Source organism: Scyliorhinus canicula, chromosome 20 (genome assembly GCF_902713615.1).
Source record: "Scyliorhinus canicula chromosome 20, sScyCan1.1, whole genome shotgun sequence".
Taxonomy (NCBI): domain Eukaryota; kingdom Metazoa; phylum Chordata; class Chondrichthyes; order Carcharhiniformes; family Scyliorhinidae; genus Scyliorhinus; species Scyliorhinus canicula.
Genome location: NC_052165.1, coordinates 65,310,171 through 65,334,839, shown reverse-complemented (window position 1 = coordinate 65,334,839; position 24,669 = coordinate 65,310,171). Strand labels below are relative to the sequence as shown.

The 24,669-nt window shown below is 47.4% G+C and overlaps 1 protein-coding gene across 1 annotated transcript in view; it reads left to right on the top strand.

Annotated features, from left to right (window-relative positions):
• Positions 1–24,669, top strand: part of pot1 (protection of telomeres 1 homolog) — a 280,862-nt gene that overhangs the window by 231,415 nt on the left and 24,778 nt on the right. The window contains exons 9-12 of the mRNA XM_038780902.1: positions 3,198–3,379; positions 5,712–5,800; positions 18,810–18,866; positions 22,202–22,358. Of these exons, the coding sequence (XP_038636830.1) occupies positions 3,198–3,379; positions 5,712–5,800; positions 18,810–18,866; positions 22,202–22,358 (485 nt within the window). The remainder of the gene's footprint in view (positions 1–3,197; positions 3,380–5,711; positions 5,801–18,809; positions 18,867–22,201; positions 22,359–24,669) is intronic.

Below are 24,669 nucleotides of genomic sequence, written 5' to 3'. Positions count from 1 at the left end.
AGCATCCTTAGGCAGTTGATTTCCAGAGCCTGGCTGAATTAATGAGTAATTTAGAAAGATAACTGTATTTGACTCACTGCAGATATTCTCGGAGGACAGCTCTGATTAAATGTTCGTTTTGTAATAAAAGTGAGTGACAGATAACATATTATTATTATAGTTTATTCCGCTGTGGCCGCCTCAATTAGTTACAGGCCTAAAATAAAATTGCCTTGCACTGTTAGTTAGTGTTTCAGGGGTAACTCACTTAGGCAGCAGGGCTTCACCAATATTCTTTTCCTTTCCCTCTCTTCTGAGGAATCTGTCTCCACACTGGGGCAGAGTTTCACAGGGCCTGAGGCACCCTCTGCCCCGCTTTTTGTGTGTGCACCTACACAGTATGTGTGGGCAGATCATGTGACTGTAAGGGGGACTTTATTTGTAAGTCCTCCGTAAACACCTAGTTGTACGTGTTGTTTTTCTTTATGGAGAATGGAAAACTTAATAATTTAAGCTGTCAAGTGCAGCTCATTTGTTCGGACTCTTGCCCCTGAGTCAGAAGGTTGCGAGTTCAAGGCCCACTCCAGAAAATTGAGCATCTACTCCAGACTGAAATTCAGTGAAGTACTGGGGGAGGGGGAAAGTTCTCACCCTTCACTCCCTTTTTTCCATTTGTCCGCCAACAAATTTATAGTTGAATCTCGACCTTTTTGCTCCCTCAACCATTAACTCTAGAATTCCACAGTCTCACTATCCCTGGTGGGAATATATTTTTCTTGTTCCTTCTTCTAAATCTCCTCCATTTAATCTTGGGTCTTGTTCTTGAACCCTCGGTCACTGGAGACAGAAGTAAAATGATGCTCGTTTGGAGAGACGGTGCAAACAAGATGGACCGAGTGGCCTCCTTCTGCGACGTAGCAGTTCTGAGATTCTCCGAAAGCAGCAAGCGGTGGAAAAACCGAATAGTTTTGGGTTGAATACGATCCTCCTTGGGGACACATTACTGGAAACAGATTGTTTTTACCTACTCTCTCCCATCTTACTTTTCACAGCACCAGGGACCCGGGTCCAGTTCCCAGCAGTGTCTGTGCGGAGTCTGCACGTTCTCCCCGCGTCTGCGTGGGTTTCCCCCAGGCGCACCAGTTTCATTCCTTAAGTCCCGAAAGACGTGCTGTCAGGTGAATTGGGCTTTCTGAATTCTCCCTCAGTGTACCCGAACAGGCACCGGAGTGTGACGACTAGGGTATCTCCACAGTAACTTCATTGCAGTGTTAATGTAAGCCTACTTGAGACAGTAATGAAGCTTATTACTTACACTTCAGAGCCTTTTCACTGACTGTAAAGTGCTCTGGGATGTTCTGAGCTCAGCAAAGGTGCATTCCGAAGGCAAATCTGCTTTCCTTTAAAATATACATCAAAGGAGTGGCGCAATATGTGAATTAGCCACTTGACTGGAGAAGTCTATAGTGTGGCCCAAAGCGAGACCGGCAAGATAACATGAGAAAAAAAAAAGGAATTACTTCATCCGAATTGAAAATTTGATTTGTTTTCTACCGAAAGAAGTATAATGGCAGTCAGAGGATGATTCCAGGACGTGGCCAGGCATGGATCCCAGAAAGTAGAGGTTTAAACGGACTGTTTGACATGGACTGCCAGCAAACAATTTCAAATGAATAAGCCCTCAAGTGACCAGAAGGAAAGTAATTTTGCACGCAGGTTGGTGCAGGATGCTCACGGTAATAGCAGTCAGTGCTGAGGTGGATAGCTCATTAAAACGATGCTGGAGGAATATTGCATTTGAGAGTAAGAGTGGATTGTTAACAAGAAGAGTTATAGACTGAGATGATAGATAGGTAAAGCAAGGTAAAGTCTCCATTGTCCCAGATGACCATAGGCTGCTTTTGAGGGGGGAGAGCTGACTGATGGTGATTTAACCTGAGAGTCACCACACCTCAGGTGAGGGGCTGGGTAAGGGAGAAGGGGCATTCATGAATAACCTCAGCCGGTACAGGAATTGAATCGTGCTGTTGACCACTGCATCACAAACCAGCTTTCCAGCCAAGTGAGACTGAAAAGTGAGCTGGCAATTCGTGTTAAATAATGGAGATGTAATATTGGGTGAGTATTCTTCAAGGTCAGGGATATTTTCCCATTATTTTAAAGGAATGAAGTATCAGGGGCTGGATTCTCCGTCGGCAGGATCCTCCGCTTCACACACCCGGGGGGGTTTCCCGATGCCATGGTGATGCCCACAATGGGAAACTCCATTGGCTGTCGGGATGGAGGATCCCACTGCTGGCACCACGCCCGTGTTTGGGTGTGGTGGGTAAGAGAATCCCACCCATAACCTATAGCCAGCTCTATATCTCTCTCCTCAGCTGCTGCCAGACCTGCTCTGTTTTTCCAGCATTTTCTGTTTTTATTCCTTACTATACAGGCTTGGCAGAAGGACCACTTGATCAATTCTGTTCGTGTTCTGAACAGAATGAAAAGACCTGATGAGAACGTACAATCAGAGTGAGGATTTTCCATTGCTGCACATATTTTACTTGTGGAGTTATTCAGTTAGTCACTTGTACCAGTTGGTACCAGAACTGTTGGATGCCAGCAGCGTGCTCAGATGTGGGGGGAAGAGTAGGTACACCTGGCACAAATTAGCTGTCACATGTAGATGTAGACATTGGTTAAATAGAACGCGCCAGAAAAGATGTAATAAACCTGCCAGTCACCCGAGTCCTGCTGTTTGGGGCAAGAAATAGTTGCAGCAACTGGAACTTTGCCCCAAACCTGTGCAGGCACATGAATTTACAAAGAAGATTGATAACCCAGGGCTTTTAAGGTCTGAGATTGAGGTACAAAATTTCCGATTTCATCAAGAACCTAAAACAGTGCAAAAATAAGTTAAATGTGGCTGTCTTAGTCTCATAGGGTTAGAAATTAAACATCCTGCTCACAGATTATAAACAGATGAGAATCTTTCTTGGGAAATACAAATAAAAAGTTATTTCTGCCCAAAGACATTAGCAACTATTCTTGACTCACCGTAATACACTAATGCTATCTTTTGCTCTATTTTCTAATGTTAGCAGTAATGTCGACACTGTTATAAAAGAACGATGGTCTCTTTATGCTCATACATTTTCTCACTAAAGTTGGTGAATTTAGCAAATTAGCAAAAGTAATAATAGGGAGTGTTTTTTTTTAAAAAACCTTTACAGGTGGGAACGTACCTGACGATCCACAACATTCATGCAAAGCTAGCCACATTGAACGCTGAGAAGCCAAGCACGAGCCTTGAGACTGTGCCAGAGATGGAATTCCAACTCCACGGCGGGACATCGTATGGGCGAGGGATCACAGTGCTGCCGGAGGAATGCAGCGACGTTCAACAGCTCAAGCAGTGAGTAGCATTTGGGTGGGGGAGGGCGGAGATGTGGTTCATGCTTTGAAAGGTCTTCAGCCACGTCCAGTACCTAATCCCTTGGCCGTAAAGTGTTCACCGTTCAGTGAAAGACCTTAAGACACAGGAGCAGATGGGGCCCACTCGGCCCATCACGCCTGTTAAATCGCTGGCTTTGAAAGCAGACCAAGGCAGGCCAGCAGCACGGTTCGATTCCCGTACCAGCCTCCCCGAACAGGTGCTGGAATGTGGCGACTAGGGGCTTTTCACAGTAACTTCATTGAAGCCTACTCGTGACAATAAGCGATTTTTATTCATTTCATTTCATCCAGTGAGATCATGACTGATCTGATGTGATAATCCTCAACTGCATTTTCCTGCCTTGTCAGGGCCCTAGCCTCTGAACAGATGTGGGAAATCTGGCAGGAAAGTCAAAAATCAGTTTGGAATTCCTCCGGTTCCTGGCATTATATTGGGAAATAGTAAGAGCTCTCATTCCTTTCATCTAAATTGTAAAATATTACAGCAACGAAAAGCCAATTGGGCCTTGGGCCTATGATGCCTGTGCTGACTCATTGAAAGAGGTATCCAATTGGCACCACTCTCCTGCTCTTTCCCTATCGTCCAGCAGGTTTGTTTTTCCCTTTGCAAGTACATATTCTGTTCCTTTTGAAAGCTCTTGTTAAATTGTTTCACGGCTGCGCAATCTAGATTGTCACAACATGCTCCAAAAATTCTAATTCTGTTAATGCGGAGGCGTATCGGTTCACAGCTCCCCATTCCCACCCTCCCCATGAAAATCGCATCACATCACAAAATTCTCTTTGCCTCCCTCTCCTCCTTCCGCCCAGTTAATTGAATTCTGCGCCATCCGGTTCCTTGGCTAACATCCTTGTGCTGTTTTGCTGGGAGGCAGCAAAGGATGAGAATGTTTTCAAAGCTTCCTTTCTTGTGGCATTTTTATAGTTGATGAGTTTATTTTGACAACTTTCCTGAGATTCACTATCAAGCAATGCCAGGCCCTGACGTTAGCACCAACTCTCTCTCTCTGCTGTTTGATTGCTTTGTCCTCTGAGAAACTGGCAGTGTGATTTGGGTCACTGCTGACTTGTGAGACCCACAGGTCCCAGAGTCAGCGATGTCAACACTTTCCTTAATCTCATTTAACAAACAGTAACAACCTGCATTTATGTAACACTTTCAATGTAGTTATATGGCCCAAAGCATTTCATAGAAACCTCATCATAGAACCTTGACACCGAGCCAGACAAATTGATTTGGGACAGGCGACTGAGACGTTTATCAAAGTGGTAGGTTCTAAAGAGGGAGAGGCAGAATAGTTTGAACAGGAAATTCCAGAGCTTGATGCCGAGGAAGCTGTAGGTATAGCCACCAATAATCGAGAATGTAAAACTGGAGATGTGCAGAAATATTGGAAATCAGAGATAGTTGGTAAAGATTACAGGAAGGGTCAAGGCTTTGTAGGAATTTTAAAAATAAATATATTTAGAGTACCCAATTCATTTTTTCCAATTAAGGGGCAAGTTAGCTTGGCCAATCCACCTAGCCTGCATATCTTTGGGTTGTGGGGGTGAAACCCACGCAGACACGGGGAGAATGTGCAAACTCCACACTGACAGTGACCCAAAGTCAGGATCGAACCTGGGACCCCGGCGCCGTGAGGCAGCTGTGCTAACCACTGCACCACCATGCAACTCTAGCTTTGTAGGAATTTTCATACAAGGATTTACATAGATGAGCTGTCTCAGCCAATCCTCTGCTGTGTTTCATACGCAGGTTAACACTCTCCCCATCGCACTAAGGATCCATTGAGTCAGACTTAAGGCAAAAAAGTTAGTACTGTGGCTCCAAGGAGCTACTTCCTCCTGACAATGGTTTTGTAGCAATTCCACACTCCCCAAAGTTACTAGTGCATAATCCAGGGAGGTCAGTGAGCTCAGTTGGTTGGACGGCTGGTTTGTGATGCAGAATGATGCCAACAGAACAGGTTGACTTCCTGCCTGTGCCAGCTGAGGTTAACAGGTTATCCTCGCCTGTGTGGTGACCCGCAGGTTAAATCGTCATCAAAGAGAATAGCAGCCTATAGTCCTCGAAGACGATGGTGACTTTCACCTTCACTGTCCATATGACCCATATACAGTTCAGGCTTCATCTATTGTGGGACTCCCAGTTTCTTAGTGATTGTCCACAGTTCACGCAAAGGTTAGCGTGACCTGAATTCACCCCCAAATGTGTTTAGTTTCAGTCCTTAGCAGCTTTTTGTGGTACTTGAATAAAAAGTGTTTGGTGCGATTTTCTCTGCTTTCTTTAGAACTTTGGAACCAGCACTTTCGGAAGACCAGAATAGTCTGGGAGACCTCACACTGCTCGAAACATTGAACACTTCGAGAAGGCCCTCGGGTGAGAACCATTCACTGAGTTATACAATTCTGTAGCTTTGCAGTCCTGTCTTGTCAAAGATTCCAGGCGTCAATAAACCAGAAAAGCTAAGCAAGTTTGGACTAATTGGATAGCCACAGGCTCACTTGAAATACAACGGAATCAGTGTTAGGAGAGTTGGACCTGCTCCAAGACTGTATTGTCATATTGATGATCTCTAATGGTCAGACGTGTGGCATCAGACATTAGGAGCTGCATTTTGAAAAGTCCCTGAGGGTGAGGTTGGGTGCAGGTGCGAATTGTAAATCGTAATCTCGGATGGTGTCACTGGATCCCAGTGCCTCGGGAAAGTGATGGCATTTTCAAGGGAGAGGGTGGGAATGTGGAGCTGTGAACCCACACGCCTCCAATTAACTGATCGCTCAACTCTTCAGAGAGCTCGTTTAACAGGAGCGGCAGTTTTCAGATTTTCAGTTGGAAGGCACAAGGAAATTGGAAAGTCTTTGAGTCACATTAGGACACTGCAGGGAGCCATGAGTGGATCAGAATGCATTGGTCAACAAACGGGAGTTTGAAATTCTGCTGCTCAGACAGAGCTGCCATCGCTGGGGCGGAGAGGCCCAGCTTTGTGGAGTGAGTAATTGGACTCTTGCGAGTGACCAAGGCTCCTGGTATAATTTGGGCATCATAGCTGGATCAAGGGAGGGCTGGTGAATCAACGAGTTCCCAGTGGGGAGTTGAAATGCAAGCAAGCCACATTGGACAGAGAGGAGAAACTTTAGCAGATGCATCCTCCTGCTCAGGAGGAGGCCGAGAGAGCAGGGTGAGGGGCTGCAAGACGGAGAAGGTGCTACCCAAGGCATCAGGTACACCCAAGAACCAGCTACCTTAAAGTGACAGAGTGCCAGTACTTGGAGACAGTACCCAGCAAGTCAGTTGACCTCAGACATTTTCACTCGGGTCCACAATGACCTGATGTCTCACAGCCCATGCGACACTCCCTTATCTGCAGCCATCGAGGTAATTGTCGAGCTGATTTTATTTTCTGTGTCCTGGGTGACATCTCACAGTTAGCAGCTCACTACGCTATCAGGCAGGCCACAGGGTATTCTGGAGGGCAAGGGGCTACATCCAGTTTCACTCAGTGGCTGCCATTGATGGGTTCCCTCAGGTCCAGGGGATAATTGTTGGTACAACGTAGCCACCAAGGTGCCAACAGAACAGCCAGTTAGATTCCGGAATGGAAAAGGATTCTACTCAATGAATATCCAGCTGTTCTGAAACTACGGGAAGTGCATCTTGCAGATCTACGCACCGTTCCCGGGCAGCTGTCATGGTTACATTATTCTCTGAGAATCCCAACTGCTTCACCTCTTAAGACCAACTGCTGTGAGCTAGGAATTATTCTCTGAAGGTGTGGTTCCTGACACATGCCTTGTACCCAGATATGGCTACAAAGAGGTGCTACCAACAAAGCCAGCTACAGACACGTGCCTGCGCTGAACAGGAAATTGGCATCTTGAAGCTATGCTTCAGTGTCTACCTGTCTTTTAATTCAGGATTTTAAAAAAACCTTACTGTAGCATATATGTATATATATATAAAATATATACACATACCCAGTCTTTTAACCATTACTGCATCAGATACATATAATAGAATATATATTTGAAATTCCTACTGTATCACAGGTCTGTATCACAGCGAGTCTCACTATTTCTGCGTATGTCAGTGCTCTGCTCCTGCACTCACTCAGAGTGGTCCATCACGTGGTTCTTCAAGAGGTTGTCCTCAATGGAGGCACTCTGAGCTCAAACTGCGAGTTATGTCTGAGCAGTTTCACTTTGTGGATTTGTTCATCCCATAGTTCTGCAGTACCTCAGGGGTCTCTGGCATTCGGGAATTCATCTGCCTTTGATGCCCCAGAAAAAACCCTTCTTGCTTATGACACTCGAGGCTCAGCATTGTCACCTGATGGAGCAAGGCGACATCTGTCCAGCTTCCTTCAGCTAGATCTGACTCAGCCTCCACCTCCTGCTCACTCATGAGGTGTAGTTCACCCAGTGCTCCCTACTCTAAGAATAGAGCTCCAATTGAGTTGAGTGCGCTGGAAGGTGGTGAGGAATTATGCGACGATGGTGCTTTCGGGACATCTCTCCCCTTTGAGGAGGCTGGCAATGACTGGGCTAAGAGCTCCTACTCACCCTACGCAACTGGCCCTGTGGGAAACTCAAGGAGGTGGTGGTGAGATCGAGGACTCCTCAGCGGCTGACTCAACACAACAAACCCAGTAGATGACAGCATTCTAAGATAACAACACAGACATGGCCTCCAGATACTTTGACGATTGAGTTTTCAAATGACCCTACTGTGGATAACCTCTTGTCTCACCATCGGCTGTAACTTGACGTGGTGGCACCCTCCTGATCTCCAGCACTGCCTTTTTCCTTGGGCTGGTTGTGGCAAGCGGCAACAATCCACCACCACCAGCCTGAGGCATTTCTCATTGATTATCTGGTCTCTTCTCCTACAGGATCAAGAGAGATCTGAGGAGACTGCCCTACTTCACCCGTTCCAGCATAAGATTCAGATGAGATCATAGAATCACTACAGTGCAGAAGGAAGCTATATCCCATCGAATCTGCATCGACACTGAAAGAGCACTCTGCCTAGGCCCACTCCCCCGCCCTATCCCTGTAATCCAGTAACCCCATCTAACGTTTGGGACACTAAGGAGCAATTTAGAATGCTCAGTTCACCTATCCTGCACATCTTTGGACTGTGGGAGGAAACTCGAGCACTCGGAGAAAACCCATGCAGACGCGGGGAGAATGTGCAAACTGCACAAGTCAACCCAAGGTCGGAATCGAACCCAGGCCCCTGCCGCTGTGAGCCTGCAGTGCTAACTATTGTGCCACCGTGTTGAGATGCTGTGTTCCTCAGTGATACCCCCCTGCTCAATTGTGCTCTCTCTGTGAGGGTTTCTGATGTCTAAGTGATTCAACTAGCCACTTGTTCTGCCACTGTTGAGAATGATGTAAATTCAGCCTGCCTAGCTCGTGTGTGTGTGTGTGTTGGTTTGTCGTTTGCCACCCTCCTTTTCAGACGTTGTCACTTTCTGTACTGCACCCCCATCCTCCTATTGACTCTACCCATGCCCGGTTGACCTGGCTGATGAAATTTCTTCTTCCAGACAGAAGGAAAAGCACAACTTTCCTCACCAATTGTCCATCAATGCCTCAAGAGGCATTCTTGTCCAAGCTAGTGCTGGCCCTCTGAGCATCTTCATGCTCCATACCCCCAGGCTACCATTTGCCTTTTAAAATCACCCTCCGTGACAAGGCTCTACCAGGAGACTCCCAGCATTGCCAAACGGGTGCTGAACTCAACTCCGGGCCAATTGGGGCCTTTGCATGTGAAAAGCCAGTCATGTTGTGTCACATCCACGGCACAGAGTTGGAACCCAGAATGAACTGCCCGCTGGGTCCCCGATCCAGCTTGCAAATGCAGCCCTGGAATGTCATCCATAGCTATGGTTTGGAGTTTGGGGGGGGGGTATGCTTTGGACCTGCATAAAAATACATTGAAACTGCAACGTGGAAACACAATCCAACAGGTTGTGTTGATGGTAAGTCTCCACCTGAGCGAACACATCTAGTCACACTTACCTACGCTGTCCCCATATCCCTTAAACACATTTTTGGTATTCCATCCATCCAACTCTTCCTGCACAAACCACTGAACCTCAAAGTGATTTCCACAGCCTTCACTCTCTTTGAGGTAGTTTTCCCTCTCCTTGTTCTAAATCCCTTACATTTCACCTCGTTCTTGATTCCCTCAACAAATAGAAACAGTCGGCTTCTATCCACTCTGTTCCAACCTTTCATGATTGTGAAAACTTTTATCACATCGCCACCATCGTTTGTGATGCTCGAACAAAATAAATCCTAATTTTTCAAGTCTTTCCCTGGATATGTATTTCCTCACATCACGCGGTATCCCAGTGAATCTGCACCATGCCCTCTCTGAAGGCTTGATATCCTCCCTATAGTCCATTACTGAACAAATACTCTAACTGAGCTCTTCTGGAATTGGCTCAGCATTACCTCTTGCCTTTAACTGCTGTACATGTTGGGGTAAAACCTACAACTCTGTTGGCTTTTCTTTTTACAGCCTTATCAAACCTGAGGTGCTACCTTTAATGTCCGCTGTACCTGGAGTCCTAATTTCCTCTGCTTTTCCACATTGACAACTCTACTTCCATTCAGAGTATAATTAGTTTTCAAAGTACTTTTTAAAGTTTAACCAAAATGAAGGACCATTTTGATTCCTGCATCTATGCTGATGGATAGTTGATACAATGACTATCTTCTCTATTAGATAACACTTAAAAAAATATGATATCTGCTGCACTGAGATCCCTCTGTACATCATAGGAAACAATGTGCTGTCCCAACAGTGGTATCCCCCATCCCCGAAAATTCTTTGCAATGAGAGAAACTGGTCTAGAATGCCTCTTATGGCTATTCAATGTATATTGTGCCTTCCTCCTGACGGTCTCCATTCTGCTAGCATACCTGGAAGAGGGTGGTTTTTGATCTACTGATGTCTCCATATACAGGCGTTGAAAGCAGATCCACGTTAAGAAGCCTGCAAAATTAGCCTGTGAATGGACTTTGTTGCACTCAGTGTTTGGTTAGACCAGTACGAGGGGTAGTTTCCTGACTTTGCACTATGGGCTATGTGCCTCATCAGCTGCCCAGCAGCCTTGGCTAAAGTAGTTTCGAATTGTCCTCCTAAGGTCTATCTTTTTTCCAATCTGCCCCCTCACGAGCCAGTGTTCGGCTTCATGAATAACCCACCCCAGTACAGTTCGCCTGCAACACGGTAACAATCGCCTCACGTCGTCACTCTTGCTCCTACATTCTGTGCTTTTTTTCAGCCCTTTGCCCTCTCTTCCTTAGCTGTCTCCTGGAGATCTTTTGAGAAGAATGAACGATCTTCACCATTAGATGGTGCTATTGTTGAAGAATTGTTCCAGTTGTGGTTTGTGCAGCCAGTGCATTCACTTGCCCGTTCAGCACAGGCTGTTGGCTGAGTTTTTTCTCCTAGAAAACGTCATATGTTAAGAGAGCAATGGCTTATCTGCCACCGTGTGGGGTGGGGTTTCTTATTGCAACCGTTCTCCATATACCATGGGGCAATAGTGATGGTGGAATTTGTAACACATCAAGTAGAGTCACCACCCTCTTCACCAACTCGTAAATGTCCTCTGACAAGCCACTCTGTTCAAGGGCAATTAGGGATGGGCAATAAATGCTGGCCCAGCCAGTGATACCTATATCCCATGAATGAATGTTAAAAAAAACACAAGCGTTCCCTATAAAAAGAAGTCTGTGTACCTGAGTGTCAGCTTAATGTGCTCTGGCTGCAGTATATAGCTGGGTACGACTATTTGAATGGAAGGCAGAGCTTCATACACGAATGAGAGACAGCATGGTATGCATGCGGACTGTGTTTGTGTTGGCAGCACACTGAACCCTCCACACAATACAGGAACATACAAGTGGAGTCAAGCTCCAAGAGACAGGAGCGGAAAGGGACAGAGCCCATTTGGGCTTTCAGTGATGACAGACAGGCTTGTTCTTTCAAGCGTTAAATCCTAAGAAGCAGTGGAACCCATTGCTTTGTGAAAGTCAGAGGGTCATTCTGTACAGCGGCTTTATAAATAAGAGTCTCCGATTGGCCCCCTGGGCTCACTTGCCACAGAATGGAAGATCCATTCAACCATCTGCTTAGTACTCCTTTACTTGCTGCATGGCTCACCCAGGATCGTCACTTCATGCAAAATGTGTATCCATTTGATTTTACAGAAACATTCCAATGCTTTTCACATTCCGCTGGAGATCCCTGCGGGGCATCTGAGTCAAGAGTCCAATCTTAACTTGCACTTTGACGGAGAAAATGCTGGAACAACCATCTGCTCTCCTCAATGACCCTGAGAAGATATATTGTGTAGAAAGTTAGGTTGAGCCTTAAGGATGTCTGACCAGATCAAATAGGGTTGGGTTATTATAGGGGGCCATTCAGCCTATGGTCTCTTCGCTGAAAGAGCAACCCACTTCGCACCATTCACCTGTCTTTTTTTCAGTCACGTGTTAAATGTTATTTTTTTTAAATCTTTATCGCTATCTCTTTGAAAAGCTATCATAGATTCTATTGCTAGCGGAAGGTTTCATATGCCACCAACTCTCTGGGCGAAAACAAAAAGCAAATTCTCATGTCCTTATCCTTTCATTCTTGTGGTGCTGGTAGAATTGTCAACTCTGTTTGGAGATATTCCTGATGGATTTATCACGACCATGCCAGTTCAAATAGCTATGTTTCCAATCTCCAATATTTTAAAAACTTTGACTGGACGTGCTCAAAGAAAATGGACAAAATGCACAATGTATACAATGGCCCCCAACCCACCCCAAAATGAATCCTACATTGAGGTAGAGTCCAGGGGAAGCCTGGAGGGTTGGTAACCTGGGGTGCTGGCTTTAACTTTATACTTTAGTTGCAGGCTCACTGACTAATTAAATATTTATTTACCTTTTTACCATCGTTAATTTGAAAAATCATTAACAGGTTTCCTCTTGACTAGCTCTGGTAAGAACTGCAGATTTGCCAGAAAGAAGAACATTTATATATATTGTTGGATGGGGAATAAATGTTCACCATGGCACTAAAAGAATTCCTTGCTCGTTTTCAATAGTGCCATGGGTTTGAGTGCATAGCCAAGCTGAGAGGCAAGAGCAGTGTTGAGGGAGCGTTTTATTGTTGGATGGTGCATCCAGTATTCAACAGTCTGGGGATCCTACAAAAGCCTCAAGAACTGCATCAACATCTTATGTAATTCCAATTTTTCAGGCAATTTAAGATTGCATTGCGCAGAATCCATGATTCCCTGCAGTGCAGGAGGTCATTCAGCCCATCGAGTCTGCACCGAAACTCTGAAAGAGCACCCTACCCAAGTCCACTCTCCCGCCCTATCCAATAACCCCCGCACATTGATCATGGCCAATCCACCTAACCTGTACACCTTTGGGTGCTGGGGCAATTTAGCGCGGCCAATTCACCTAACCTGAACATCTTTGGACTGTGGGAGGAAATCGGAGCACCACGCATACATGGGGAGAATGTGCAAACTCCCCAGAGACAGTCCCCAAAGCTGGAATCGTACCCGGGTCCCTGGTGCTGTGAGGCAGCAGTGCTAACCAGTGTGCCACCCTTCTTCCTCTCAAGGTGGCAGATCTATTGCCTCGGGATATTTCTGGAGCAGATCAATGGGGCCCACCAACAGAAGCCAGTGTGCCTCCTTCCAGGAGGTATCTAACACGGCGAGCTGAAAATTGACCAATGCTGGGTGGGACAGAAGGGCCATTATGCCAAAAATAGGCCCCAATTTGTAAAGCCTAGGCTGGTATGTCATCTTCAACTTTCAGAAATATATAAAGCTGCCTATTCTTGGGTTTTTGTTTTGCTTCCTCTTATGGAATCTGCTTTTGTATAGAATACTCCAACTATTTTCTGCTGCTTTTATGAGCCTTCCAACTGTTGTAATTCATATAAAATTGTCTTTTATATTGTGGAGAAAAGTGACTGACTTATCCTGAATGCCGAACTGCTGGCCATTGAAATGAAATGAAAGCTGTCAAACGTTAAACTGAAGCAATCTGCTAGATGTTTAAAATTCATGCCAGACTCCATTTTCAGCCTGTTATCTGGGAAATTATGGCGTCAAACCTTGCAACACTGAATTGAAACACGTTTAGGTCCAGATTTCTGACTGTAGCTGGCAAAGAAACTCTAAATGCATTATGAGAGTGTTGTGGTGTTCTTTGTGTTGCTTATTCAGGATGGATTGTGTAGTGTTCCACAAAGACCACAGTATGGCTTTTATGTTAGCTATGATTTTATTTACACTACTAAACTGGGTTTCGACACTTAGTCTTTATTGGAATACAGAATTGATCAATAACATCTAACTACACTCACCTACTGCTAATCTCACCCACTGGTATAACTTTAATCAAGAATCAGAGAATTTACAGTGCAGTAGTCGGTCCATCAAGTCTGAACCGGCCGTTGGAAAGAGCACCCTACTTAAGTCCATACCTCCACCCTATCCCAGTAACCCCACCTAACGTTTTTGGACAATAAAGGCAATTTAGCATAGCCAGTCCACCTAACCTGCACATCGTTAGACTGTGGGAGGAAACCAGAGCACCCAGAGGAAACCAACGCAGACACGTAGAGAACGTACAGACTCCGCACAGACAGTGACCGAAGCCGGGAACCGAACCTGGGACTCTGGAGCTGTGAAGCAACAGTGCTAATCACTGTGCTAATCACTGTGCTACTATGCCACTCACTAACCTTCTCACATTAACTGCTGCTAAGGCCTCGCTCCAGCTCTCCTGCTTACTCCTCTCCTAAGGTCCAGCATCACTGCTTTATGTAGTACTCTCTGCAGCTCCCTCTAGTGGCTATTCACGGTACTCATTAACCCTTGTAATGCTGATAGTTATGATAATACCACAAGTGTGTTAGAGAGACATCCACTAATTTAAAACAAAACACATAGCCCCAGATCCTGTCTCCGGGTACCCCTCAGAAGCCCTAACACACTAAACAACTAAACAATGTAATGGGCTACAAAGCGAAGCCGAGCAGTATCTCCGGCAGCAGCACATCCCTTCCCAATGAAATCAATGCATTCTATGCTCGGTTCGAACAGGTAACCAACAATCCGCTGTCGAGTGCCCCAGCAGCCCATAACTCACCCATACCCACCATCACAGCTTCTGAAGTCAGATCGGCCTTCCTGAAAGTGAACCTGCGGAAAGCGACGGGCCCGGACGGGATCCCTGTCATGCACTCGGAGCCTGCGCGGACCAGCTCGCAGGGGTATTCGCAGACATCTTTAACCTGTCCCTGCTCCACTCTGAGGTCCCTACCTGCTTCAAGACCACCATTATATCGCCAAAGAAAAACCATGCAACGTGCCTCAATGACTACCGTCCGGTGGTCCTGACTTCAGTCATAATGAAGTGCTTCGAGAGGTTGATCATGAAGCGCATCACCTCCATACTCCCAGAACACCTTGATCCATACCAACGCAACCGGTCCACAGCAGACGCCATTTCCCTGGCCCTACGCTCGTCCCTAGAGCATCTCGACAACAAGGACTCCTACATCAGGCTCCTATTTATTGACTACAGCTCCGCCTTCAACACCATTATCCCAGCGAAGCTCATATCAAAGCTCCAAAACATAGGACTTGGCTCCCCACTCTGCAACTGGATCCTCGATTTTCTGACCAACAGACCACAATCAGTAAGAATGAACAACAACACCTCCTCCACAATAGTCCTCAATACCGGGGCCCCTCAAGGCTGCGTACTTAGCCCCCTACTCTACTTCCTGTACACACACGACTGCGTGGCAAAACTTGGTTCCAACTCTATCTACAAGTTTGCTGACGATACGACTATAGTGGGCCGGATCTCGAATAACGACGAGTCAGAATACAGAAGAGAGATAGAGAACCTAGCAGAGTGGTGCAGCAACAACAATCTCTCCCTCAATGCCAGCAAAACTAAAGAACTGGTCATTGGCTTCAGGAAGTAAAGTACTGGACACACCCCTGTCAGCATCAATGGGCCGAGGTGGAGATGGTTAGCAGTTTCAAATTCCTAGGGATGCACATCTCCAAAAATCTGTCCTGGTCCACCCACATTGACGCTACCACCAAGAAAGCACAACAGCGCCTATACTTCCTCAGGAAACGAAGGAAATTCTGCATGTCCGCATTAACCCTTACCAACTTTTACAGATGTACCATAGAAAGCATCCCATCTGGCTGCATCACAGCCTGGTATGGCAACTGCTCAGCCCAGGACCGCAAGAAACTTCAGAGAGTCGTGCTTCAGAGAGTCGTGAACACCGCCCAGTCCATCATACGAACCTGCCTCCCATCCATTGACTCCATTTACACCTCCCGCTGCCTGTTCGGTGCGAATCCAAGGGTGGACTCCGGGGGTGGTTCTTCCAGAGCTTCGTTCATGACCGGTGTGACGGGTGAAAGGGGGCGCAGGAAGCCTGTAGGTGCAGGGGCGTGGGGGGTCGGGTGGGGTGTGGTGTGAGGGGTATCTCGGCGGTAGTAGTGGTAGATTCTGCAGGTGCCAGGTCCCGGAGGGAAACAGTGTCCTGTCGGCCGACGGGGTGCTCGATAAATGCGTAGTGGGGGTTTGAATGCAGGAGTAGGACCCTCTCTACCAGCCGGTCTGTTTTATGTGTCCGGACGTGCTTCCGAAGGAGGACAGGGCCCGGTGTCCTCAACCAGGATGGAAGCGAGGCCCCCGTGGTAGTGTCCCTGGGGAAAACAAATAATCGCTCGTGAGGAGTCTGGTTTGAGGCCGTACACAGGAGGGACCTAATTGCATGGAGCACGTCGGGGAGGACCTCCTGCCAGTGGGAGGTCGGGAGATTCCTGGACCGTAGGGTCAGTAGGACGGTCTTCCAGACCGTCGCATTCTCCCTCTCCACCTGCCCGTTCCCCCTGGGGTTGTAGCTGGTAGTCCTGCTCGAGGCGATGCCCTTGTCGAGCAGGTACTGACGCAGCTCGTCGCTCATGAAGGACGAACCCCTGTCACTGTGGACGTAGCTGGGGAAACCGAACAGGGTGAAGACACTATGCAGGGCTCTGATGACTGTATGGGAGGTCATATCGGGCATGGGATGGCAAACAGGAAGCGAGAGAATTCATTATTCACTATTAAGAAAATAGATATTACGGTTGGTCGAGGAGAGGGGCCCTTTGAAATACTCAGTCATTCAAAGGGCCGGGATGCCTTTACCAGGTGGGCCTTGTCTGGTCTATAGAAGTGTGGCTTACACTCCGCGCAGATCGGTCAGTTCCTGGTGACAGCTTTAACCTCCTCGGTGGAGAAAGGCAGATTGCGGGCCTTGATGTAGTGGGTGAGCCGGGTGACCCCCGGGTGGCAGTCATTGTGGATAGCCTGCAATCGGTCGTCTTGCACGCTGGCGCATGTGCTGCGGGACAGGGCATCTGGGGGCTCGTTGAGCTTCTCCGGACGGTATACAATATCATAATTATAGGTGGAGAGTTCGATCCTCCACCTCAAGATTTTGTCATTTTAAATTTTGCCGTTGCGAGTTATCGAACATAAAGGCAACCGATCTCTGGTCGGTGATGAGGGTAAATCTCCTACCTGCGAGGTAGTGCCTCCAGTGCCGTCCGGCTTCCACAATGGTTTTGGCTTCCTTTTCGACTGAGGAGTGTCGAAGTTCCGAAGCGGAGAGGGTTCAGGAAAAGAACGCTACTGGCCTATCTGTCTGGTTCAGAGTGGCAGCGAGAGCGACCTCTGGGGCGTTGCTCTCCACCTGAAATGGGCTGGATTCATCCACCGCCCGCATGGTGGCTTTGGCGATGTCCTTAATGCAGTTGAAGGCCTAGCGGGCCTCGGCTGACAGTGGGAAGAGTGTGGCCTTAAATAGTGGGCAGGCTTTGTCCGCATACTGGGGGGCCCACTGGGCGTAGTAGGAGAAAAATCCGAGGCACCTCTTGAGGGCCCTGGAACAGTGAGGGAGAGGGAGTTGTAAGAGGGGGCGCATACGGTCAGGGTTGGGTCCTAGGACCCCGTTTTCCACGACGTAGCCGAGGATGGCTAGTCTGGTTGTGCGGAAAACGCATTTCTCCTTATTATTTGTGAGGTTGAGTTTTCGGGCGGTTTGGAGAAATCGGTGGAGGTTGGTGTCGTGGTCCTGCTGGTCATGGCCGCAGATGGTGACGTTATCCAAGTACGGAAACGTGGCCCACAGCCCGTACTGGTCCACCATTCGGTCCATTGCTCATTGGAACACCAAAACCCCATTCGTGACTCTAAAGGGATCCCGGAGGAGATGAAAAAGGCGGCCGTCTGTCTCGAACGCTGTGTAGTGGTGGTCCTCCAGGCGGATTGGGGCAGTCTCTGGTCGGGGGTCCACGATGCGGTCGCGTGATCGGCCGGGAACGAGTTTAAGCTTTGAAAAGCATTACCGTGTCTTCCAGGTTCTGGGCCCCTTTTTCGAGGAGATGCTGGCACACATAATTGGACCGGACTTCTGTAACGTACACATCTCGGACGGCAAGTTCCATGTTCTGGGAGGCTGTCACGGCCTGGAAGTTACATTCTCGCGCTAGAGCTTTAAGGTCGCGCAGGTAGTCTTCTAGCGACTCTGCAGGGCGCTGGCGGCGGGTTGTAAAGATGTGCCGCGCGTAAACTTCATTTACGGGCCGCACGTACAGGCGGTCGAGTATCGCGAGGGCCTCGGTGTACGAGTCAGTACTATCAAGTTGAGTTGAAATACGATGGCTCACCCGTGCTTGTAGAAGACTGAGTTTCTGCTCTTCTGTGACAGCGGAGGTAGTCGACGCAGCCAGGTAGGCCTTGAAGCACCGAAGCCAATGCAAAAATATTTCCTTCGCTTCTGCGGCCTGTGGATCGAGTTCCAGTCGATCAGGTTTGAGGGCTGATTCCATGGTAGTTTTTTTTAAGTTGATTAAATTGATGCGACCATCAATTCACTCAGAGACACGAGTTGAAGTAAACTGTGGCTTTAATCGACTTACAACTGAGCCTGCCTGCGACTAGTTGAACTGAAGGCAGGCTCGCAAGACCGCAGCACTTTATATTTCCGGTTGTGGGCAGAGCCAAGGGCGGAGCCCTTTACAAGCTCCTCATCTCCCCCTGTGGGCAGAGCCGCGCAACGGCTCACAGACAGAGCCCACAGGGACACAGTGATATACAGTGTGGATTTATATGTTTTACATTCACCACAACCCCCATGTCTGCTTGTGGGGCTGATGTGAATTTTCTGTTGAGATTGGAAAACCTTGTGCAAATAGAACAGGTATCCTGTTTGGTAATTGGTTAGCTAGTTAATTCATTAATTAGATTGTTACTATTGAATCTTCCAGCACCTGAGCGGGCCACAGGAACTCACGTCGAGCGATGTCATCAAGAATCTGCGACAGGTTGGTATCGTTATTAATTCCTTGAACCTTGTAGAGAATTTCTTGTGGGGTTGCTACTTTGAAATTGGTGGCCGTTACCTGTGTTCTGAATAGTCATTTTCGTTAGTTTCAGCTGTGGTTCAGTCAGAGCACTCGAATCTTGGATGCTTGTGGACACAAAAGCCACTCCACAGGCCTGAGTTCACAGCCCAGGCTAACGCTCCAGTGCAGTGCTGAGGGAGTGCAGTGCTGAGGGAGTGCAGTGCTGAGGGAGTGCAGTGCTGAGGGAGTGCAGTACTGAGGGAGTACAGTACTGAGGGAGTGCAGTACTGAGGGAGTACAGTACTGAGGGAGTACAGTACTGAGGGAGTGCAGTACTGAGGGAGTGCAGTACTGAGGGAGTACAGTACTGAGGGAGTGCAGTACTGAGGGAGTACAGTACTGAGGGAGTGCAGTACTGAGGGAGTACAGTACTGAGGGAGTACAGTACTGAGGGAGTGCAGTGCTGAGGGAGTGCAGTACTGAGGGAGTACAGTACTGAGGGAGTACAGTACTGAGGGAGTACAGTACTGAGGGAGTGCAGTGCTGAGGGAGTACAGTACTGAGGGAGTGCAGTACTGAGGGAGTACAGTACTGAGGGAGTGCAGTACTGAGGGAGTACAGTACTGAGGGAGTACAGTACTGAGGGAGTGCAGTGCTGAGGGAGTGCAGTACTGAGGGAGTACAGTACTGAGGGAGTGTAGTACTGAGGGAGTGCAGTGCTGAGGGAGTGCAGTACTGAGGGAATGCAGTGCTGGAGGTGCCCCCTTTTGGATGAGGTGAACCCAGTGCCCATCTGCCTTCTCAGACAGCTGGAAATGATCTTGCTATTTGAAAAAAAGCACGGGTGTCTTTTCCTGGTGACCTAACCAATGTATAATCCCTCAACCAACGTCATCACTACAGATTACCTGGTCATTCATCACATTGTGGTATCTTGATGTACGGAATTGGCTGCTACCTTTCCTACATTACAACAGTGACTTTATCTTTAAAAGAAAAGCAGTTCATTGGTTGTAAATCTCTTTGGAACATCCTGAGGTAGTAAAAGCATGGTGGCACAGTGGTTAGAACTGCTGCCTTACAGCGCCAGGGTCCCAGGTTCAACTCCTGCCTCGGGTGACTGTCTGTGTGGAGTCTATACATTCTCCCCGTGACTGCGTGAGTTTCTGCCGGGTGCTCCGGTTTCCTCCCACAGTCCAAGGATGTGCAGGTTAGGTGGGATCCGTGGATAAGGCATGAGAGTGGGCCTTAGTTGGGGGCTCTTTCAAAGGGTCCTGCAGACCTTTTTTTTAAAATAATTTTTATTAAGGTTTTCACAAAATATAAACAACAAAACAATATTAACAAAACAACCATGGTAAAAACCCAAGAACAACAACCACCCAACTACAAAAGCAACTACCCCCACCCCCCCCCCCCCCACCCCCACCCCAAGGCTGCTGTACTGATCCCCTCAGGGCAAATTTCACCTTCTCCAATTTGATGAACCCCGCCATATCATTGATCCAGGCCTCCACGCTTGGGGGCCTCGCATCCTTCCATTGAAGCAAGATCCTCCGCCGGGCTACTAGGGACGCAAAGGCCAGAACACCGGCCTCTTTCGCCTCCTGCACTCCCGGCTCCACTGCAACCCCAAAAATTGCGAGTCCCCAGCCTGGCTTGACCCTGGATCCTACCACCCTCTACACTGTCCTTGCTACCCCCTTCCAAAACTCCCCCAGCGCTGGGCATGCCCAAAACATATGGGCGTGGTTCGCTGGGCTCCCCGAGCACCCAGCACACCTGCCTTCGCCCCCGAAAAACCTACTCATCCTCGTCCCAGTCATGTGGGCCCTGTGCAGCACCTTGAACTGTATGAGGCTAAGCCTCGCACAGGAAGAGGAGGAATTCACCCTTTCCAGGGCATCTGCCCACGTCCCCTCCTCAATCTCCTCACCCAGCTCCTCTTCCCATTTACCCTTCAGCTCCTCCACCGAGGCCTCGTCTACCTCCTGCATTACGCGGTATACGTCCGAAATCCTCCCTCCTCCATCCCACACCCCTGAGAGCACCCTGTCCTGTACCCCACGTGGGGGCAACAGAGGGAATCCCTCCACCTGCCGCCTGGCAAACGCACTAACCTGCATGTAGCTAAACATGTTCCCCGGGGGGAGCCCAAACCTCCCCTCTAACTCACCCAGACATGAGATCATAGCATTTACAGTGCAGAAGGAGGTCATTCGGCCCATCGAGTCTGCACCGGCCCTTGGAAAGAGCACCCTATCCAAGCCCACACCTCCACCCTATCCCATTAACCCGGTAACATTGAACCCAGAGCAATACATTTAGAAGCGGCAGTGCAGCAGGAAAAGAAGATGGAAGTTGGTTGTAAGGATAGAATTCGAGATCTAATTCCTTACAAGGTGTCTGATGAGCAGCTGGATTATTATTGCCATGTATTTTGGTTTAGGCCCGAAGAATAGAACCTATTTCAAAACAGCAGGATAGTGTAGTAGAAATATGGGAATTTTTGAAGTGTATATTCTGGCATTGTTATTATGTGAGTGTTCAAATATTCCAATCCCAAATGCCACATTATTAAAGCAAAATTCTGGTTAAAAATGGTGATGAAAGCCATCAGATTGTTGTACAAAGCAACACCATTAATATCGTGATGACATCCTACCTGATTTAGCCTATACCTGACTGCACTATGTGGCTGCCTATGAAGTGGCCTTCGTCAATCTTTCCGAGCATCGAAAGATGGCATCAGTATGTTTCACCTTGCCAGTGTCATCCATAGCTTAAGAAGAAAGGATGAGATCTAGTGGGCTCCAGGGCCATTTTCATCTGAAACTCAAATGTGTCACAACGTGATTTTGTTTTCTCTTCATTTTCAACTATGATACAATAATTAGCCTCAAGGCGCCGAGGTCCCAGGTTTGAATCCCGACTCTGGGTCACTGTCCATGTGGAGTTTGCACATTCTCCCCGTGTCTGCGTGGGTCCCACCCCCACAACCCAAAGATGTGCAGGTGGGTGGATTGGACATGCTAAATTGCCTCTTAATTGAAAAAATAATAATTGGGTGCTTGAAATAACAATAAAAAATTCTCAGCTATGGCAGTTATCGGCCGTATTCAGTGTTAGCTGAATTTGTTTTCGTGAAAGAAATTGGGAAGCACTTTATACTAGGAGCCAACCGCTGATTCCTCGGTGGGGGGGGGGGGGATCCTGGATCCAGTGGACGGTTTGCCCTCCTCCTAGACTTCTGTTTTCCTGATGTCTTCTTCGAACATTTTCAATCGTCATTCATTGTGCTATCTTTCTTACAGTGCTCACAGCTCATCAACACATCAGAACAACCTCGCTTCGGGAAGTCTTATCCCAAACACCACCTCAGAAACACCGCATTAGAGCTAAGCTGGTGAATTATGAACCCAAAGCTCTTCACGAGTCAGTGAAACTTTATTGTCCCAAGTGTCACTCACTGTAAGTACCTGACAGTTTGTTGCTGCACTTCTTTGGCTAGATGCGCTCGGAATAATAGAATGGAAAAAAGCCAAGGCGATAATTGAAAACATAAGTCTAATGGGAAGTGGATGCATAAAGGAGCATGTATGAGTTTGTCTTTGACAAAATAATCTGCCATTACCCAAGCAAAAGAAGTCAGTGATTACAATTTGATCCATCAAGCCTGCTCCTTCCACATGATATCCCAGACATGAAAGACATAAACCTGCCATTCCTAGCCTGAGAGCTCCACTCGTCTGTTTTTTCATGTCACATGAGTCTGAAAGTATCCATCGCTATCATTTTCGCCCTCAAACCCCCAGGAATGAACTCTAAATCTGCAGCATGGTAGCACAGTGGTTAGCACAGTTGCCTCGCAGCTCTAGGGTCCCAGGTTTGATTCCCGGCTTGGGTCACTGTCTGTGCAGAGTCTGCACGTTCTCCCCGTGTGTGCGTGGGTTTCCTCCGGGTTACGGGGATAGGGTGGAGGCGTGGGCTTAAGTAGGATGCTCTATCCAAGGGCCAGTGCAGATTCGATGGGCCGAATGGCCTCCTTCTGCACTGTAAATTCTATGGTTCTATGAAATTGACCCTTTGTGATCGACCATGGAAAGATGTTGTTCTGTGCCGTGTCCCTTGTTTTCAACCCCAGCCCAGATTAAATAGCTTTGCAAAGATGGATCTGAATTTACGCCAGTTGAATTGGCGCATTTGCAGGGTGGTATGGCTCCAACACCTTCCAATTGCTACTCTCGATTAACAGCCACAACCAAAGGGATACATGTCTGGAAACATTTGGTCAGTTGGTTTGTGAGCAGTTGATTGCCTTCCGGTTGTTTTCTGAAATCGGAATTTATTCAGTTAACCACAGTTCCAATGGTAACAATCACTTATACCACTAACAGGGTTAATGCCTATACCATAATAGGAGAAAGCAAAGGATTGATAGTATAGAACATGGAATTTACAGTGCAGAAGAAGAGTTGGAGGAATGTCTATCTACTTGAGGAGAGTTGGAGGGATGTCTATCTACTTGAGGAGAGTTGGAGGAATGTCTATCTACTTGAGAAGAGTTGGAGGAATGTCTATCTACTTGAGGAGAGTTGGAGGAATGTCTATCTACTTGAGGAGAGTTGGAGGGATGTCTGTCTACTTGAGGAGAGTTGGAGGAATGTCTATCTACTTGAGAGTTGGAGGGATGTCTGTCTACTTGAGGAGAGTTGGAGGAATGTCTATCTACTTGAGAGTTGGAGGGATGTCTATCTACTTGAGGAGAGTTGGAGGGATGTCTGTCTACTTGAGAGTTGGAGGGATGTCTACCTGAGGACAGTTGGAGGAATGTCTATCTACTTGAGGAGAGTTGGAGGGATGTCTATCTACTTGAGGAGAGTTGGAGGAATGTCTATCTACTTGAGGAGAGTTGGAGGGATGTCTGTCTACTTGAGAGTTGGAGGGATGTCTACCTGAGGACAGTTGGAGGGATGTCTATCTACTCAAAGAGAGTTGAAGGGATGTCTATATCTACTTGAGAGTTGGGACATCTATCTCTAGAAGTATTTAATGTGAATACCAGTTAATGGAAATGAAGTTGGAGAGGTGGCATAGACATAGAGACATAAACATAGAATTTACAGTGCAGAAGGAGGCCATTCGGCCCATCGAGTCTGCATCGCTCTTGGAAAGAGCACTCCACTTAAGCCCACACCAGTAACCCAGCAATCCTACCAACCCCTTTGGGCACTAAGGGCAATTTAGCATGGCTAATCCACATAACCTGCACGTCTTTTGACTGTGGCAGGAAACCGGAGCTCCCGGAGGAAACCCACGCAAACACGGGGAGAAGGTGCAGACGACACTCAGACAGCCAGGAATCGAACCTGGGACCCTGGAGCTGTGAAGCGACTGTGCTACCCACTGTGCTACCGTGCCTCCACCTTTCTTTACACCCTGTAATGTGCACTATTCTCTGGCACAAGCACGTTTTCTTTACATTTTCTTTGATTGGTTGCTGCATGACCTTATATTTTAGTAAGATATGTGAATAATATAGGTTGACTATAAGTGCCAATTGGAAACAAGTGCTTATATTCAAAAGTGGCTGATGTTTTTTGCTTAAGTTTTCAAACTCTTCCAACTGGATTATCATTAAACAGTAGCATGAATTTAAAAGAAACAATACTAACCACGCCTCAGGCTTCACATAAGGATTTTCAAAAACATGAAGAGATGAAATATTAATTAAATTCCCCAAATTGTAATTCTAATATTAGAAAACTATGATTAAAAGTAG